The 20379-nt window shown below is 37.3% G+C and overlaps 1 protein-coding gene across 1 annotated transcript in view; it reads left to right on the top strand.

The window, feature by feature from the left end:
* Positions 1-20379, top strand: part of si (sucrase-isomaltase) — a 70534-nt gene that overhangs the window by 46787 nt on the left and 3368 nt on the right. Inside the window, exons 25-46 of the mRNA XM_077540841.1 lie at positions 693-842; positions 925-1131; positions 1401-1555; positions 1761-1929; positions 3444-3540; positions 4421-4533; positions 4886-5011; positions 5980-6108; positions 6327-6440; positions 6548-6610; positions 7067-7183; positions 7261-7351; positions 7455-7593; positions 9289-9422; positions 9562-9596; positions 11151-11267; positions 13292-13440; positions 13771-13855; positions 13983-14039; positions 15015-15139; positions 15367-15455; positions 16459-16508. Coding sequence (XP_077396967.1) covers positions 693-842; positions 925-1131; positions 1401-1555; positions 1761-1929; positions 3444-3540; positions 4421-4533; positions 4886-5011; positions 5980-6108; positions 6327-6440; positions 6548-6610; positions 7067-7183; positions 7261-7351; positions 7455-7593; positions 9289-9422; positions 9562-9596; positions 11151-11267; positions 13292-13440; positions 13771-13855; positions 13983-14039; positions 15015-15139; positions 15367-15455; positions 16459-16508 — 2511 coding nt within the window. The remainder of the gene's footprint in view (positions 1-692; positions 843-924; positions 1132-1400; positions 1556-1760; positions 1930-3443; positions 3541-4420; positions 4534-4885; positions 5012-5979; positions 6109-6326; positions 6441-6547; positions 6611-7066; positions 7184-7260; positions 7352-7454; positions 7594-9288; positions 9423-9561; positions 9597-11150; positions 11268-13291; positions 13441-13770; positions 13856-13982; positions 14040-15014; positions 15140-15366; positions 15456-16458; positions 16509-20379) is intronic.

Below are 20379 nucleotides of genomic sequence, written 5' to 3'. Positions count from 1 at the left end.
TGTCAAAAAATCCAAACTATCCCTTTAAGTTTCAAGGCTCACAGAACATTGTGTTTCATTACTGTGTAAACAGAAACGAACCATCAGCAATAGAACACCCAAATCGCCTATTTTGGACCAAAAAATAAGAAAACAAACTTTTTGTGAAAAGATATGCACAACAGTGACTTTTATGCTAATAAATTTTGCTTTAGTAACATCTCAAACTTCCTAAGTATTTTTTTTTCTGTAAAATACCAACAACATAATTGAATATGTGCTTTTTATGGCAAAATAATGTACAGTACTTACACATTACCAAAATCTTCTTCTACTACTACTACTACTACAACTAATAATAATAATAATAATAATAATAATAATAATAATAATAATAATAATAATAATAATAATGATGATGATGATGATGATGATGATAATAATAATAATAATATACATTATTTATACAAAATATGTTTTAAGAACCATCAATACAAGAGGCCCAATGTCTCATCACTGTCATAATGGCACCTTTTGCCTACAAATTTTGGACTAGTTATTCTTTTCAGGGTTGTGGCAATACTGGAGCCAATATCCCATCTTACTGTGATTGAAAGGGAGGCTGCACCGTAGATTGGTTGCCATTCATTCGCAGGGAAGATAATGACAACTTTCTCACAATATTGCCACTTACAACTCCGACTAAAATGCAGGTTCTTTTCTTACGACGCCTGTCTTTAACTCTGGGGGAGACGTATCTTGTACGTTGGGACTTGGTGCAAGAAGAGTACCAACGCTTTGACTGCCACCCCGAGGAGAATGCAGATGAGGCAAAGTGCAAGGCCCGAGGGTGCATTTGGAAGGTGAGGGGGAAATGCCCTTTCAGAACTCCATTTTCCTTTCGTCGTCTAAAATATTCTTTCTTCTCCCAACATCCTTTTTCAGCAAAGCAACATTGAACGCGTCCCCTGGTGCTTCTATCCAAAAGACTACGGATACCATGTCATTTTAAATGAGGCGACCACATCTGGCATTTGGCTCCAAATCAATCGGAACATAAAGTACCAGAGCAGGGGCCGCGCTGAGTCACCTGACATTGACTACCTCCATGTTCAGATCACCTACCACAGCAGTAACATGCTGCAGTTCAAGGTCTGTTTATTTGTCCATGTACCATATCACCTATAATGTAAACTATTTTACCATTGTGAAGTATAAGTTAACATGGCCTACTGAAATAATCCTGGCCATTAGATATTATAGCTGCATTAGACCCCTCAGGCCCTCTTGTTTCAGTATTTTTGGCTATATAGTAAATATATCAGTAAATAGCACATTTCCCTATCCTGAATCATTTTGTTTCCACCAGTGCTACATCATGTGTGTTCACCACACACATACTAATATGCCCTTCTGTCCAGATCTGGGACCCAGCCACAGATCGTTATGAGGTTCCAGTTCCGCTGTCTGTCCCACCTGTTCCAGAGACTAATGAGGACAAACGGCTTTACAAGGTCCTTTTCAAAAGTGATCCATTTGGCATCCAGGTCATACGGAAAAGCACAGGGACGATAATGTGAGTGCAAGTATTTTTTTTTTTTTAGAGATTCAGAGTATGTAATAAACAACATACTTGAAATGTTGCTAATTATTATATCTGAAATTATGCCATGACTTCCTTGGGGGGTTAACTTTGATGTTTGTTAAATATTGTAATGCGAATAACTCCCTTTACAATTATCCCCTCTGATTGATTCTAAGTCTTTGTCACTTTATCTCAGTTGGGACTCATCGGTGCCAGGTTTCACCTTCTCAGACATGTTTATTCAAGTATCAACACGTCTGCCATCCAATTATGTCTACGGCTTTGGCGAGACAGAGCATTTAACATACAGACATGACCTGAACTATCACACCTGGGGTATGTTCGCCAAAGATCAACCTCCTGGTGTAAGTATCTTATCATATTATGTATTTATTTATTTATTTAGGTCAGTTGTTCGTCACCATTTGGATGTAACTGTGTTGAATGTAACTGTGATTCAAATGACTTTTTTTTTCTTTCTTTTTTTTTTTTTCAAATTCGATGGTTACCTGGTGAACAAAATAAACAGGGAGGGGCTTTTTCGTCTAATCTGGCTCTCTTCACCTTGAAATCAGAAAGTGTTGTGTTCTTGTAGTCCCCATATCAATGAAGTTTAAAGAAGTTTTCATTTAGTTTTGTGATATAGCTAGTTGTGCTGGACTAGAATTGTTCAACTTGGCATTGAAAATCATGGACACTGAGTCCCATCATTCACCTTTAGAACAACCACCACTTTTTTCTTAAAATGGAACCCAGGGACAGCAGATACAATGAAAACAGCAGAGGCCCCAGAATTGAACCCTGTGGAACACGGAACACCATAAGTTACACCATACATGTGAATTCACATTGCAAATATTTTTCCGACTATATTTTCTTTTTTTGGTTGACATAGTTAGTATGAAGGGTTTACAGTAATAACGAATGACATGACGATGTATCATCACAACAGTCACAAGTTGACTTCTGAGCACACCAAATTCCCTGCGGCACAGAGAGCCCAACCAATGTAGCATGATCACCTACAGCCAAAGATGGCCAATCGGGGGATATCATCACAAATCATTTGAACCCAGGTTAAGTTCCATTGTTCTAGATACTTTATTCCATGCATCTGTTCAATATACAATCTTTAAAAATGACGCATATTTTGGGACAGTTACATTTTATCATCTTAAGTAGATAAAATACAGTACCAACATGACCAAATATTGTAGTAGGGGTAGCTTGTTGTTGTATTCAGTCTAATAAAAAAATGTATTTATTTACCTAGCCTAAGAATGTAAATAATAGGATGGCCATACACATCACCAAACGGGTTCATTAAAGGCTTGGTTTGGTCAAATTAAATCCAAAATATTTTTCCACGTCATTTTCAACCAAATGTGTGCCCTGTAACAATATCATGTGACACCATGGGTGTGGCTGGGTCAACATAAGTACCTTACAGTGATTGTAGAAATCACATTACAACCCCTTCCTCCTTCTTATTGACTTATGTCAAAGAGGTAGCAGCGCAATGGTCACATACACACCCTTGCAAGCACACCCCCACCCACACATGCAATCTCAGCTACACACATACTTTTAACAGCTCCTTAGGTACCAGTGGAGGAGGAAGCTAATGAAACCTGACATGCCCATGAGCTTTTGTCATAGATGTTGACATCTCTAGTACATCACTGCTGTTGCCAAGTCCATCTTGTTTCATATTCCCATTACAATGTTCAATTGGGTATGCAACTCTCAAGGTTCCACACTTTACAATTAGCACGGATTTTACTATGGCTAAAAACAAAAATGCTCATGTACAACCAGACAAACAACGGAGGACCCACAAATGAAAGTCCGAAACTTGGCTGTGTTCTCCTTGTTATAGTACAAGATGAACTGCTACGGAGTCCACCCATTCTATATGGGCCTGGAGAACACTGCTGATGCTCATGGTGTGCTGCTGCTCAACAGCAATGCAATGGGTGAGAGGAAATCACAACTTGCACATACACGCACACACACGCAAATGCACACGCTTCTTGAAACACATTATGTCAGCATAAGCCTTGACATGGATGTAGTGGGCATTTACTCTAGATATTAATATTAATGGAATATTTTAGGATGCATGACAGGAAGCCTACTTAAAGCCCGATGCAACTCATTGAGTGTTTTCTTTTCTTTTCTTTTTTTTACATATTGGAATCTATGTATAGCTAACAGCAAAAGACATCAACACACTGCAGCTAAAAACAAACATGTTTTACAGTCATATACTGTACAGTGTATACTTTATATGTAGGGCAGGGATCTCCAAATTCGGTCCTCGAGAGCCCCTATCCAGCCTGGTTTCCATGTCTCCGTCCTTCAGCACAGCTGAATCTAATCAGCAAGCTTTGCAGAAGCCTGATAATGATCCCGACCATGAATCGGGTGTGTTAGTGGAGAGAAACATGGAAAACAGGCTGGATAGGGGCTCTCGAGGACCGAACTTGGAGACCCCTGATATAGGGTATAGTTTATTTGCTCTCACGTAAAAAGCCAAACATGTAACATCTAGAAGATCATTCTTAAATTATGCTTGTGCAAGCCCAAAATCCAGTTGGTTGAAACAATACGGCTTGATGGGATTCCCTGTTTCTTAATTATGTAGTAATGAGTTCACACATAAATTCATTATACATAAAATGTAACTATACTAATTTATACTATTCTTTTTTTTTTTTTTTTCCTTTCCCTTCTGCTTTTCATGCTCTCAACATACCCAGACGAGCAACTATGATTTGCACACAGGGCAAAATAATTGCAAATGTTTAAATAAACCATAAAAGCATGTTTTTTTTTTTCTTTCGTTTTACATAGATGTGACTTTTCAGCCTACGCCTGCTTTAACCTACCGAACTGTGGGAGGCATCCTGGATTTCTACATGGTTCTGGGTCCTACACCTGAGAATGTGGTAGAGCAGTACACTGCTGTAAGTCGTCTTAGTTCCCTGGTTTGTTTGTGTATGCGTGTGTGCATATTTGACAGTAACATTTTAAATTGTGATTGCGAGCCTGCGTGCGTGTGTGTAGGGGTGTGTGTACGTTGTGTCTGGCCCTGGGCCTCCGTTGATGGACTGCAGCAGCAGCAGCTGGGAGTTTTTCGCTTCATTGCACGCTCTCATTTGGACAGTCTAAACACACAAACACGCACACGCACGCAGTCTCTCTCTCTCTCTCTCTGTCTCTCTCTCTCTATCACGCACACGCACACTTTTTCCATAAGAACTTTTTGCTTTGCTGAAATGTTTTGACTTCTTTGTTTGTTTTGTTTTACCTTAATAGCTGATTGGAAGACCTGTTCTACCTGCTTATTGGTCCCTTGGATTCCAGCTTTGTCGCTATGGATATGCTAATGACACAGAGATAGCGGATCTATACAAAGAAATGAGGGCAGCAGGTATTCCCTACGTAAGTGCACAAATAAATGTTTTAATTAAATATCTACAACATTTCAGAGTAAATATTCTGTGGCGACCCACATGGGAGAGGCATTCATCAGAGACCTGTACCTTTAAGGAAGGGGTTGGAATATATATCACATGTTTCTAGGTTCAAAAGCGATGATAGACATGAAAGGGTTGACAGGTAGTAGCTTGCTACTCGCGGTTTAGTATAAATAGATAAGTACATTTTTTGTTTAGGTTCCCTGTATCATTTTTCTGCTCAGTTCATTTGTGTCCAAGCATTTCACAGACATGTTAGCTACAAATCATTCTTGTCAATTTAAGGTTTCTGCAGTGCATTGATACATCGTCAATCAAATGGACTGTCCGTCCATATCTTAAAATGTCCTTCAAGCCTAAAGGACAGTAAGTACATAGTGCTAAATTAAGATAAGACTGGATAAAGCAAGAGGTACTGACTTCATAGATTGCAGTGAATCTGTTTAATGTAATCAAATCAAATGTGACCTTCGGCTTCATTTCCTAGCAATGTCATTCTTATTGCATCCATCCATTTTCTTGACCGCTCATTCCTCACAAGGGTCGTGGGAGGTGCTGGAGCCTATCTCAGATGGCTTTGGGCAGTCGGCAAGGGACACCCTGGACTCGTTGCCAGCCAATTGCAGATTCTTATTACAGTATTTCATTATTGTATAACTTCGACAGGGCATGTTCTGTTGTTGTTGTTTTTTAAAAAATTTTTATTTATTTATTTTTTTTTAAATAAATGATGCACAACCATTAAAACTTACATTGATGCGCTAAGGAGTAATTATTAACAAAGGTCTAATCTGCCAAGGTTGACAGTGTAGTGTGAGTTTTTTCAAGAAATTTTAAAGAAACTTTGCAGAAATAATCATGATAGAATGATGTTTATTTATTTATTTATTCATTTATTCATGTATTTATTTATTTTCTTACTGTAATCTGCAGGATGTGCAGTATGCAGACATTGATTACATGGATCGGCAGCTTGACTTTGTCCTGGACCCAGAGTTTGCTGGACTACCCAACCTGGTTGCTAACATGAGAAAAGAGGGCATGAGGTTCATCTTCATTTTGGTAATCAACAAGTTTGAAATTCTTAGTAACACACCCAAATAACAAATATATCAAACTGTAGGGTAATTTTATTATTTTGCTTTTGTATTTTGCACATTGTGAAAAAAATAAATAAGGAAATACAAGATTGTTTTTTTTATATGTTTCTGCTTTTTATTATGATGATGATGATTATTATTATTATTATTGTTATTATTATTATTATTATATTATTACAGGACCCAGCAATTTCAGCCAATGAGACTAATTACCCAGCCTTTGTTAGGGGAAATGCAGCAGATGTCTTCATAAAATGGCCCAAAAAACTTAGTCCTGACATCGTGTGGGGGAAGGTAAGGTGGCTTGTATAGCCATACTGAAATCAAATGCAAAAAATATTTTCTCTACATACAGTACAGCATACGTATGTATTGATGTCATTGCCATTATTGCCTTGCAGGTTTGGCCAGATTACCCGAATGTCATAGTAAATGAATCTCTGGACTGGGACACCCAAGTAGAGGTATAAATATAAGAGATAAACATATTGGATACGTTACAGAGGAGCATCCAAATTTAATCACAAACTGTTCCATGCCCCTGGTTGTTCTCATTTCCAAAACATGTTTTCTCATAAGGATTAATATAAAATGAATGAATGTTTTAAGAAAATGTCAATGATTAAAACAGGCAGGTCCACCGTATTGTTTTAAGTTGTAATATCACCATTCACCACTAGATGGCAGCTATTAATTGCATCAGTTGTGCTTGCACCAAATCTTATGCTGTCCTAAACAACAACATCCGTAGGCCTAATACCGGTAATTTGAATCACACACAGTACAAACTTCATACCTAAATAATACAATTTTGAGTGAGTTGAATTTTTTTGTGTAATAAATAATGTTTTGGAGGTTCCACTGTATAGTTTATTCTAGATCTTTGCAGGTTTCTACAAGTTAACATCATATCTTGACAGATCTATAGGGCTTACACTGCCTTCCCTGACTTCTTCCGGAATGCAACAGCAAAGTGGTGGCACCAAGAAATTATGGATTTCTACAAGAATACTATGAAATTTGATGGCCTCTGGATTGTGAGTGACCTGGAAGACAACATATGTCACTATGTCACTTTTATGCTTAAAACAAGTTTCTATGTTGTTACCTGCAGGACATGAATGAGCCTGCCAGTTTTGTGCACGGTACAGTTGGGGGGAAGTGCCTGGGTGACCCTCAGCTTGAGAATCCGCCGTATATGCCACGTAGGACATGCACAACACCATATGTTATGCATCTTACTCTAACATTTTGTTATCAAGCAATAACTCCTCACTCTGCATGTGTTTTGTGTCTTTGTCCACATAGCCTTGGAATCTAAACATCTTGGCTTAAATCATAAAACTCTGTGCATGAACAGCGAACAGATACTCAGTGATGGGACGGCAGTAAGGCACTACGATGTCCACAGCATCTATGGCTGGTCCCACACGAAGCCTACTTATGAGTGAGATATATCATGTATTTCTATCACCTCGTAAATACTCTCCTCGTGCTTGCGTGTACATGGTGTGAAGAAAGAATGTAGTAGAGAAGACTTAGATCTTTAAATAGACAATGGACTTAGAATAGGTTTATAATCAAATATGTTCGTGAATATTGTGCATACAAAACAATTGTCAATAGATTCTAAACTAAAGTAAAATAAAGTGTGATCATGCCATCTCCTTCAATGAGAATAAACAGGAGAGAAAGGATAACATTTTTAATTTAGAGTTAGAAACAAAAATCAAGGCGGAGCAAACTTGACCCAAAAAAAAAAAACAGTGTTAAGAACCAATCAGCAAAGAGCGAATGTGATTTTAGAATAACAACTTGTGGGTGCTTCCTACATATTTTGATCTAATGTACTGTCGATACTGTAGTTGGCAACCAAATATGGCTGACCTGTGCATGTGCACCTCAGATCGTGTCATCTATTCTTACCAATGGAATGGATATGTAGAGCTTCTTCCAGTCTTATCAGTAGAACAATATGTCATGTGCAGTGGCATTTTCGCATAGAGACAGAAAAGAACTTCAAAATGCCACGGAGAAATCAATGTATTCAAGTAAGGCAGCCTAAGCGAGTGGCAACCTAAGATGGCCGCTTGTGGCTTTACTTCTCACAACGGTGAGTAAGTGGCATTGTTACTCCATTCTTAAATAAGTCTGTGGTCCAGACCCACATTCTTTCTCTCAAGTAAGTGGTTGTGGCTTGCCTGGCTAAGTCAACAACACATCCTTGTGGTTTTGCAACCCAGAGAACAGAAGGGTGTCATAGCCATAATGTATTTTTATAATTTTGAAAACAAAAACACGTGTACCTAAAAACTGACAAAGGGTACTGGTTGATGAAAATGGAGCAAAAAATGCACAACATGCTCTTTTTTTTTTTTTTTCCCTATTGTGTTCAAAAGTAAGTCCACACTTATGGGATTGTGTGTCTAGGCTAGCTCCACATTGCAGTCACCAAATCACTGCAGTTGGTACCTGAAATGATGCATGACACAGTTCAGATACCCTTTACTCATTTGAAAGACTGAATATTATACACTTTAACAAACCACACCACTGATTGGTAGAAACAAGGTTGAATACCTTATACCTGGTTATTCTAGGCGTGCAAGGGTACAGTTGGGAAAGGTATGTTGAAGAAGCGTAAAGAAGCATGCAAGATTTAGAACACAGCCAGACTGTCATTGTGGGAACATGAAAATGAAGAATAAAGCTTTGAGTTACTGCACAGTGTATTGGAGATGACAAGCAAGTGCACTGATAACAAGCTGGAAAAAAAAAAGGAGTACTATGGACAACACAGACGGAGTCCTCCACATACCCCCATACATGAAGGAATTTTGACAACAGCTATGTCAATCATCGTAGATGAGATACAATATCACATCGAGACGTAATCCTTTAAAGTTGTTGAAAACAAACCTGAATGATGAATGACAAGAATGTTGTGTGACTTGGATATGGAAGACATATCTAATTTACACAAAATGTGCCGGGCTTCAACTTTCACAATTGTTCTTCCATTAGAGAAATGGGTCCATAGGAAGTGTAGTGCTTCACACAAAACACCATGTAGTTTAATGTTTTTAATAATGCAGCCACACTGTATCTACGTATGTGCAATTTTTTTCTTGTCTTCATACAGTGCCCTGCTGAGTGTTACCGGTAGACGAGGTATAGTGGTGACCAGATCCACTTATCCCTCCAGTGGAAAATGGGCAGGACATTGGCTGGGTGACAACAACGCCAGCTGGGACCAATTGTATAAATCCATCATAGGTACTGTATGTACAAACACTTGCAAAAATTAGAACATTAACAAACCATGATGAACATATGTAGTTGTAAATGCACCCATACCATTTGTGAAAGAGGAACCTTTACTGTAGAAGTCACTCAAGATTTTCCTATCCCACAGGCATGATGGAGTTCAGTCTGTTTGGCATCCCTTATGTAAGTTTCATCATCTGATTTTATTTTTTATTTTTTGATAAGACATAATCGTATTGATGTGACCTTGTCTGATATAAGTAGATTACATGGCCACAGAGATGTTATTTCATTTTGACCAAAGGACATCTTGTACAGCATGTTATTACAGGAGGCAGGGGTCCTAATACTGTCAGTCAACATTTCAAAATATAGGTCAATTATTCAAACAGTTATTCATGTACTTTACAATTTGTTGGAGGGTCTTCATATATTTAATCTTTAATCTTTCGATTGATAAGCCCACTTAATATGTTGAGTCCCAGAAGCTTAAAGACACGTATGTTTCAGCTCATGTTCTAACACAGATGCTAGTACATTCCTTCCCGGTCCATCACTGACAGCGTGTCTCACGTTCTGACACGAGGTCTAATACGTGTTTCACATTTTGTGAAGGCATTCTACAGATTAAAATGTAGAGTGCCAGTTTATGGCAACGCCAGGCTAGAATGAATGGATAAATAGCAATCATAACAAAAAAATGATGCTGCTGATTAAGCATTGCATTTAGATTTTTCAAATAGTCTACATCAGGGGTGTCCAAACTTTTTCATTTGAGGGCCACATAGAGAAAATCAGAAGGACGCAAGGGTCACATAATGTTATGAAGACAAATTGTGTTTAGTGCTAAAAAATGGGACAAATAATTTATTTGTGCTTTTGCATATTTAGAAAAATGCTACAGTATATAAACCATTTTATTTGTAAAATGGTTTAGTTTTATAGTTTTGGAATTTTTCATTTTAGTTATTTTTTATTAGTTTTCAGGGTGGTTCTGTTAGTTTTTATTAGTTTAGTTCTTTAAAAAATGCTTAGTTTTAGTTTACTTTGTTAGTTTCAGTATTAGTATTAGTTTTTTTAATGTGTATTACTTGTGCGCAATATTTAAAAACACCATGGGAGCAATGTCATCTGAAGGTGCTTTTCTATTGGCTGCTGCTAGATGACGTCACTTCTGTGTGACATACTTTCAAACGTCATTATTCCGGTTTATATCAAAATAATACTACTAAAAATCACATTTAAAATCATCCCCAAAGGCTCATGCATTAAATTAATTACCAAAGACTAAAACGAAGGACGTTTGCTGCAATTATAGTTAGTTTTAGTTAGTTTTGTAAACATAAAATGTAGTTTGAGTTAGTTTTCATTTTTAAAAAAAGCATTTTTGTTTTTATTTTATTTCGGTAACAATATAACAATATTGTTTTTTGAATTTAGTTGAGTTTTTTCATTAGTTTTAGTTAACTAAAATAACCTTTAATGGCACTTGTTTTTCGATACCCTCCCTTCTTACGTTGACCATCTCCAAACATGTTTTTTGTTTATTTTATTTGAACTGAGTCAAATGCCATTTTTAGCATATGTCGCGGGCCACTGAAAAATGGACGGCGGGCCGCAAATGGCCCCCGGGCCGTAGTTTGGACACCACTGTTCTTCATTATACGATTTTCACTTGTTGAATGCATTTATTTTCCCTGTTGTCTCATCTTTTCTGTCACTGGACCTCTTTTTCAGACTGGGGCAGACATTTGCGGGTTTTTCAATACAGCTAAGTATGAGATGTGTCTTCGTTGGATGCAACTGGGTGCCTTCTATCCATATTCACGTAACCATAACGGCAAGGGCAACCCGGTGAGTAAACTCTCAGAATGATTAAAGCTTAGCTTGCTATGACAGACTACTAGTGCGAGGATTCACTGTTGGAGAAATATCAGTATTTTCAAACTACGGCATGTCAACACCTGCTTAAAATTATAATTAATATACCTTTGTTGTATTTGTTTCTCAATACACTTGACTCCAAATACAGGTGCTTAGTGAAAAGATAAAAATTGAATTTTTACACAGAGCAAGTTCTTCTTCTCAAGGAGAGATCCTAATATTTGCCAAAAATAAAACGTTGCACACGCACACAGGCACACATAACTCTCCAAAGAGATACTCTGGTTTGGTGTTGTTGTGTTGGTGGCATTCATTCTTGCAGTGACCTTTAAGAGCTCTGGAACACATCTAAGAAATCCAATAAGGCCCGTCCAGGGATCGATCCCACGAGACAAAATTTCTCTGCAATAGAGTCTGAAGTACTCGATGGGACAGTTTGTGTGGAAGGGTGTGTATGTGTATTGGGGGTGGGGGGCTTAATTGAATTCTCAAGGTGATCTGAGCACCACTGCACATCACCCACCCCACCCCTCCATGACACACACACACAAACCCCATTATTCCAGTGGTATTGTAATGGCTTGCAAATGGGATAACATCGTGAGGATGATTACTCCGATTGGAGTTTTGTAGCTTGGAATCCAAAACTTTCAGGGAAAGATTAAGTCAGCTACGCAGCAAGTGAAAAAGAAACAAAGAGAAATGCTACATCGGGGACATTTTTGCAGAGGTGAGCATTTTACAATATATATATATATATATATATTTTTTTTTTTCAAGCCGTACAAAATTGTAGTTAGCCCGTATTTCTGCTATTTTAACCACACATCCGTCATTGCTTTCGTCGCCACTATTTTAGGACTGACAGACAAAGGTGGGCATTCCGCCAAACCCTCAATAAAACGCGCGTACGTCAATGACTGTCCGAGAGTCAGTCACTCTCGCCAATCGTCAACAGTCGGTGCACCGTCCCGTCATCATCAATCATCAATGAAGTTTTAAGCTTTCAGTCCACTTCATATTGTTTGTTAGGATTCTTTTCATCACTAATGGCGCCACATACGTGACTGCCCGCACAGCCAACAGATTACACCTAACCTGCTATGGCTGCAGTAAGTAACCATTAGACTAATCTTACGTTCAAAATATGCAAACATCTACAAGTTAAATTTCAGTTAAAAAAATCCTTAATACTGAATTACTGAAATTATAGAAAGTTGCCGCAAACCAGACTGGTAAACTGTCCCTATCTGGAAATGCTTTTGATCATAAGGTTTTAAGTTGTTTTGTTTGATTCACACTGGCTCACAAATTGTTCACCTAAAATTGTTGTTTGTTGGAGGTTGAAGGTTACAAACTCAGCTGTCAGATGATCATTTCTTTCATCTTTGGGTTTAATGCTGTGGGGATGATCTGATTATCAGAAGCATAAAGCAAACCTGTTGCTTTTCGGCTTGTGTTATGTTCAAACATCAGTAGGCTACGCAAAAAATATTGTATTTAGATGTACCAAAAAAAAAAGCAGCATTTTTTTTTTCCTCATGCTGAAATCATTGTTTACACTATAACCTTCAGATTACAGGCAACAGATATATTGCATGTGTTATTGTATGCAGTATGAAGGTGATTTGAGACTGTGATTAGATGCTAAGAGTCCTTGTCCTTCCAGTTCTGCCCTGCCATTGTCTATTGATAGTCTATGCAGATGTTTGATGTATAATGATAATGATACAGTCCAGTGGACGTTGGCTAGTTCTACACTCTTTGGATCAATAATTTTAAAACAGCATCATTATAGATAACCAACACAGATAACAATAAATAATCAAATCATGTCATGTAAAGGCAGCAGAGGTGGGAGTAAGTCACAAACAATTTCACATTTTAATAATAGTTCACTTTCATCATTTCATAGTAAATGTGAGGACAAAGAAAATGTAGCATTCATATGTTTGTTGGTGTATGATTATTTTTTGAGCATTTGTTGTTTTCAGAGACAAGATCCTGTTGCCTGGGACGCCACCTTCGCAGAGGCATCTCGGAATGTCCTCAACATTCGTTACACCCTTCTGCCATACCTTTATACGCTCATATATGTTGCTCATACCAAAGGAAGCACTGTTGTCAGACCCCTTCTGCATGAGTAAGTGCTCTATTTTTAATTAATTTATTTTATTTATTTGTTTGGGGGGGGGGGGGGGGTTACCTATGGTGGTTTTCCACTTGAATGAGCAAATAGATGCCTCCTTCAATCAAACTCATGGTACTTCATAAAATAAAAATCAAATAATGAGTGAATATAATGTTTACATTTTAATTGAATTGTTTTCACTTGGCAAATCAGATTAAAAAAAAATCATTTAAGAACTGCTTAACTTGCATTTTTAAACCACTAAAGGAACCTAGAAACGTGAAATTGTTAGCAATTCTTTGTTTATGGATGTTTAACATCCGATTTGCCAATGTGTCACAGGTTTGTGAACGATCCAACCACTTGGGACATTTACAAACAGTTTCTTTGGGGACCTGCTCTTCTTATCAGCCCTGCCCTTGACCCGGTGCGCACGCGCAAACATCTGTATTATTGTGCTATTTTCTCTACTTGTCTCACTTACATATATATATATATATATATATTTTTTTTTTTTTTTTTTTAATTTTTTTTATTTTTTTTTGGATTGGCAGGGAGCTACACGGGTAGAAGCCTATGTTCCTGATGCACGCTGGTATGACTACCACACGGTGAGTTAGCAAGCTAGACATAATGCAGTCTCTGTAACTATATATATATATATATATATATATATATATATATATATATATCACCAGATTTATTCTGTAGCTATATGTATTTATTTTTTTTGCATCACGAAGAAAGAGGCATCAATAAGTGACACAGTAAAAGTTTAAGCAACTTTCTCACTCACACGTTGACACGACGTGAGGAGGTAGGACTCAGACGCAGATGTAAAGTTGGCCAACAAGGCTGCAGCTTTAATAACACGAAAACCAAAACGCCTCTTAAAGAGGGAAAAAAGGCTGAACAAAAGGAGCTCCACACGGGAGATACAAAAAAGGGCACTCAAAAACAGGGACAACAAAAGGCACTCCACAAGGGAGGAAAACCAGGGCAAACTAAAGGCGCAAGACAAGGCAAGGCTAGACATCAAACAAGGACTGTGGTACGAGGACTGAGAGGACGCTTCCATGCACTGAGATATGTGACACTTCGGCAACGAGGAGAGAATTCAGGTGGCTTTTATGTCCGGGTTGATTGGGAACAGGTGGTAGTGATCATGGGCGTGGACCGGTAATCAGTGAGGCTGCAGGAAGGGCAAGTGACCTGGGGTGAGATGAGAGTTAGTACTTTCAAAATAAACCGGGAACCTGACTGTGAAAATAAGAGCATGAACCGCCACTCTGGTGGCGGCGTGACACACGTGCCATTAAACAAAAGAATTCTTAAACAACTGAATAACCCCATTAAATGGTGAGGTAATGCTTATTTAATAATATGGTGCAAAAAATAAAAGACTGAAGAGTAAAGAAAGCCTGTTGTCCTACTGCTATTATCCAATAAAACTTTGACAGGATGCCACCTCTGTTGCAATTCCTTTTTGGTCTTATCATTATTTTGCAAACTATCATATTGAGTTTGAAGCTGATATACTGTATATATACTTGACGATGAGATGTAATTATCACCCTTTTAATTAGGCCAAAGAACTCAAGGTGCGCGGCGAAAAGGTATGGCTACCTACGCCATTGGACCATATCAATCTTCACATCAGAGGAGGATACATCTTACCTTGGCAAAAACCGGAGAACACAACATACTACAGGTAAATGCAAATAACGGCTCACAATAAAATGGTTTACAACCGAGTCCCAACCCAGATAGGAGTGAATGCCTTGGATGGTTATAGCAAGCTTCAGAAAGGCAATAAGTTACATTTAGGCTGTTGAGTGATTGAGCGCAGTAGAGATCAGGTGGGTCCCTGCCAGCGATGATATAAATATAGCAGATGTCCTTCACCGCTGCAACTCTTTACCAACACTTCTCTTTCAGCCGGAAGAATCCTTTGGGACTGATCGTTGCCCTGAGTGACAATGGGACTGCACAAGGATCGTTCTTCTGGGATGACGGCGACGGAATAGGTGAGTAAAAGGTCACCTGTGAGAAACTTGCTGCTTCAAAATGTTGTTCAGTTACAGGCCATGACAATGGGTGTAAATTAAATAACATTTATAATTACTTTACAGTGTTACCTTTGATACATTTTGTTTTGACAAATGTGGAATGCTGTAGAAATGTTGAAATACAATAAAACATTGTATTGGACATTAAGAACAACTACTCATATCCATATGTTGCTTATCAGTATCATAAATACATTTACCAACCAATCAATTTGGTTGATGCGTATTTAATTCTTGAGCTTTATTGCAAGTGCCACCTAATCCACCAAGTTATTCCGCACCCTCTGGTTCCTACTAGTACATTTTATTATGAAACACTCACATATAAATCTGCACATGAAGTCATGTTTTGTTACATTTACAAAATGTGAGAAAATATAGTTTGCATAAATGGGGAGGAATAGAAATTAATGAATTAATTTCCCCTGTCTATTCCTCTTCTTCCTCTTTCAATGTCCGGCCTAATTTGTTTTGCTTTGTTTGCTTTCCCACTAACTAAAGCGACAAATTACCTGTGTTTTGTTTGAGTTTTAGTAATAGCAATGCATTTAACTGACATTCAAATGGACTCACAAATGTTTATCATGGTCAGCAATTCTGCCATTGACCTACACGTCTGCAATTTCATAGAACCAATTAATTACTCCTCTTTCGTTAACTAAAACAGTGCATCAGTCCATTATTTGCTTACTCATTTTTCAAACTGCTCTTCATGACTTTCATGAGCCGTTTGACCCAGCCAAGCTACATTTAAACGTTCAAGCAAAAGTGTTTTGTTTTTGTTTTTTTGGGGGGGGTTACCAATCCTTTATTTGGACCACCTTTACTGTGATTTCCTTGCAGGGATAAATATAGTTTTATGAATCCAAGTATAAACTGTTTATACTGTATTTAGATCAATTTCTTGTTTGTTTTAGTTTGTATTTCAATAATTCCTACTTAATTATTTTTCTCCCTTTAGACACAATTGGAAAAGGACACTATCTCTTGACCTCATATGCTGTAGAATCGGTGAGTTCAGAGGCTGACTAAATGTCATGTCTCTTACTTCCTTTCTTGTCATTATTGTTATTAATGCAGCAATAGTTTAATTCATTGATTTACCAGAGAGCAGTGGATGGTGAATGTGAAAGGAGGAAGTCACCTTCACAGAAATTAGTCCAAATTATGAAATGGAATTTATGTGACTTATTTGGGGGATAAAATAATTTCCCTTCTTAAAAGTATTATTCTAAGGCAGCAATCCTGGGAAGGATGTTGTATTTGTGCTTCCAATTTAAGATGTAGGCATTGAGTTATGATCCTTTTATTACATTAACTTGTCACCACTGCAGTAGTATATCATGATAGTGATGCAGCAAAAGAATGTTACTATATATATATGCAATATCACTGGTGGAGAAGTCATTCAGCATCATTTCATCATGAAATACAAAGGTAGTTAATGTTACATAATGTGTTTCTATTGCTCTCCACTTAAGAAATAGTTTGGATTAAGAACACATTTTTACGACTTTATATGGGGTAGCAAACTTGTAATTACACCAATTGGCAATGTCTGCAAATGTTTAGATACCAATAGGGCTTTAATAAGGGTAGGATAACATCATGGCCTGGGGTAAAATCGCATGAAGAGGATGTAATGGAATGTGAACATTACTGTCTGTAGCTCAGTTGAGCGTTTAGAGGTGAACAAAACACAAGGCTGTCATTACTTGATTACATTTTAGAAATGTTGGTAACATTTACGGGCGATATACGGTAGTTGGTTGTACTTTTAATTGAGTAGTTATGCTTGGTGCCAATAAATAGTGTCATAGTGCATCCACAGAGATAAAAGGTGTGTCAGAAATGTTCCAGGACTGGTTTCACGAAAAATATTGTGTATATATACCATTCTATATCATAAGTGTTGCTCGAGACACCAGAGCTGGAACTTTTCTGACATAGTGCGTAGACTTACTTTTGCCAGAAATGATAATTTAGAAACTTAATTAAAATAATTTTCAAAATACAGTAGTCTACTAAAGCCTAAGCTTGGTGATGCAGTATATGTGCCAGTCCAATTCCAATTATAAACTTCACAAATAAATACAGCTCAGCTACTACAGTACTGGCACGTTTACAGGCAATAAATGATATATTGAAATTACTGTGAGGCTACTGGACTGTGAATTATTATAAGACAGTTTAAAATAACTCATTGTCATCCAATTTAAAGCATGTCATCTTTTCAGCTATGCAGTGAATCTACAGTCATCAAAACTAATCTCATGCCTGGTCTCAGTTCTTTAAACGCATTATTTTCTCTTTTCATGTTGAGCGCTGTAATAGATTGTTGAGGCCCACAAAGGGCTTACTATGCGATCTAACAATATCTTGACAGGCCTAACTGGGAGTAATATTCCAAAAGTAAGCATACTTGTTGATTATTTTTCATTTTTGAGAGGGATAGAGGAGTCAAATTTAATTTCCAGTAAGAAGGAAATTCGTTGTGTGTACCGCTTGTCCTCATTAGGGTTAATTGGGATGAGAGGCAGGGAAAACTTTTTTTTCCAGTCAATCTCAGGCCTAACATACAAAAAAAAAAAAAAAAAAAAAAAAAATCAATGTTGTGGAAATGATGACACCCATATACTTCTATATGAATATATGATTCAAACAATGTAGTATTACACAAAAAATCAACTGTATGCTGTACAAGTACAAACAAAAACAAAACTGCAGTTATTTACACCGCAAAAAATAGCAATATTGTCAATTGGATGTGCAAGTGTGTTTAGCATGCCCCTTTTAAGTTGTTGATGTGTCACAAACCGCCTGATCGTTTGGACTTATGCAACTAAACCAGCCCCATTTTCTTTTCATCCAGGCAAAAAGGCACAATATCACACACAGGCACATATTAATGAGCATACATTTAATCTCAAACATACACAAACATACGGACCCGCATGCACTGTATACACACACGTACAGCGACCATGGCCAAACATCTGTGGCTGTCCTCTGCCTACCATCAGGCTCATTCCAAAGCAATTTCACACCGTGATAAAGCAGGCACACTGTCTGTCAGCCAAGGGGAGGAGGAAGAGAAAGAACGAATCAGTGTGTGTTTGCGTGCGCGTGTGCGTGCGTGTGCGTGAGCGTGGACAGGCAGATGTGAGGAGATGGAGAAAGTTGGGCAACGAGGCCAAAGCTGCCTTGCAGATTAGCACATCACATGCCATTTTGGATGACGCTGAACATAGAATGTGTGTGTAGGGGAGTTTGTGTGCGTGTGTTTTTTTTTGTTGTTGTTGTTTTTTTCTAAACTGTGTACGTGGGTGCATGTGCATGCGTGTGCATCTATTTCCACATATGTGCATCTGCGCTTGGGCCCATATGTTAAAGAAGTTTTGGACCCAGAATTTTGACAAACACAGAAAGGAGACATTATAAAGGAGAAGTATTATGGAGTATGTATGTATGTATCTATCTATCTATCTATCTATCTATTAGTGCTGTTAAACATTTGATTAATCACAAAAACGTAATCACATTAATAATGTATTAACGCAGATTAATCACACTCTTAATTTTGAGCTCAGATGATCCTTTAGCTGACAGCGGATGGTTCCACTAAAGTTAGCACAGGTTGTGTTTGAGCAATAAACATAACTACATGCATTAAAGTAAAGCATTTAATGAATGTTTGCGTATGACATTCAGAATATGTGTTCATTTCGAACTATTGGGGTCTTTTTTTTTTCACTTGAAATTATGCAAGTAATTAACTGATTAGACTTAACACGTACCAGGTGCTCTTCAAATTTGCAATTTTTTTTGATAAAAAGTCTTTTCAATTAAGTGAGTAATTGTGATTAATATATATATATATATATATATATATATATATATATATATATATATATATATATATATATATATATATATATATATATATATATATATATATATATATATATATATATATATATATATATACACACACACACACGTAGTATGTATACTGCCTATTTTACCTGGCAACAGTCCAATAAGGGGAGTACCGGCACGTTTTGTTTTTTTTCCGCTTAAAACACTTGCTCGCAGTCAGCGACGTTTTCAGAAGTAAACAGAAGACTTACATTGCAAGACTTACATCTGAGCTCTTGAAAAAAAAAAAAAAAAAAAAAAAAAGACTTACATTGCTTTGTTTTCACACTTGAAAGGTGGCCAGACACTCCAGGGACCTAACTATACAAACATTTAAAAAAAAAAATCTATTTTCCATTATATGCCCACTTTAAGATGATATTGGTGGCGAAAAGACAGAAAGAAACATGTGGATTCACAGCCACACTTTATACCATGACTTTTTTGTGACCTTTTCTACTTGCTATAGGCAATTCCCATCTAACACTCCCATACTGTAACACTAATTTGCAAGCAGTCTGCCCTCTCAGGGGAAGAAGCATATTTGGTCATGTAAATGGATGTTCAAAATGAACCCTGCACATCTCACAATGAAGCAGTGGGACAACCTTACTTCACACAGCTATTCAGACAGTAAGCTGGAAAAAGCAACAGTGTAATGCAGGGTTGTCCAAAATTTTATTTGAGGGCCACATACAGAAAATCAGAAGGACGCAAGGGCCACATAATGTCATGAAGAGAAATTGTTTCATCCTAAAAATTGTACAAATAATTTATTTGTGCTTTTGCATATTTAGAAAAATGCTAAAGTATATGAACCATTTTATTTGTAATATGGCAGTAGGGTTATTATAATTTGGGAATATTTCATTTTAGTTAGTTTTTATTGGTTTTCAGGGTGGTTCTGTTTTTATTAGTTTTAGATCTTTGTTTAGTTTTAGTTAGTTTCAGTATTAGTATTATT

Source organism: Festucalex cinctus, chromosome 13, assembly GCF_051991245.1.
Source record: "Festucalex cinctus isolate MCC-2025b chromosome 13, RoL_Fcin_1.0, whole genome shotgun sequence".
Lineage (NCBI taxonomy): Eukaryota > Metazoa > Chordata > Actinopteri > Syngnathiformes > Syngnathidae > Festucalex > Festucalex cinctus.
The sequence above is the reverse complement of the archived record's forward strand: the minus strand, read 5'-3'. Positions and strand labels throughout refer to the sequence as shown.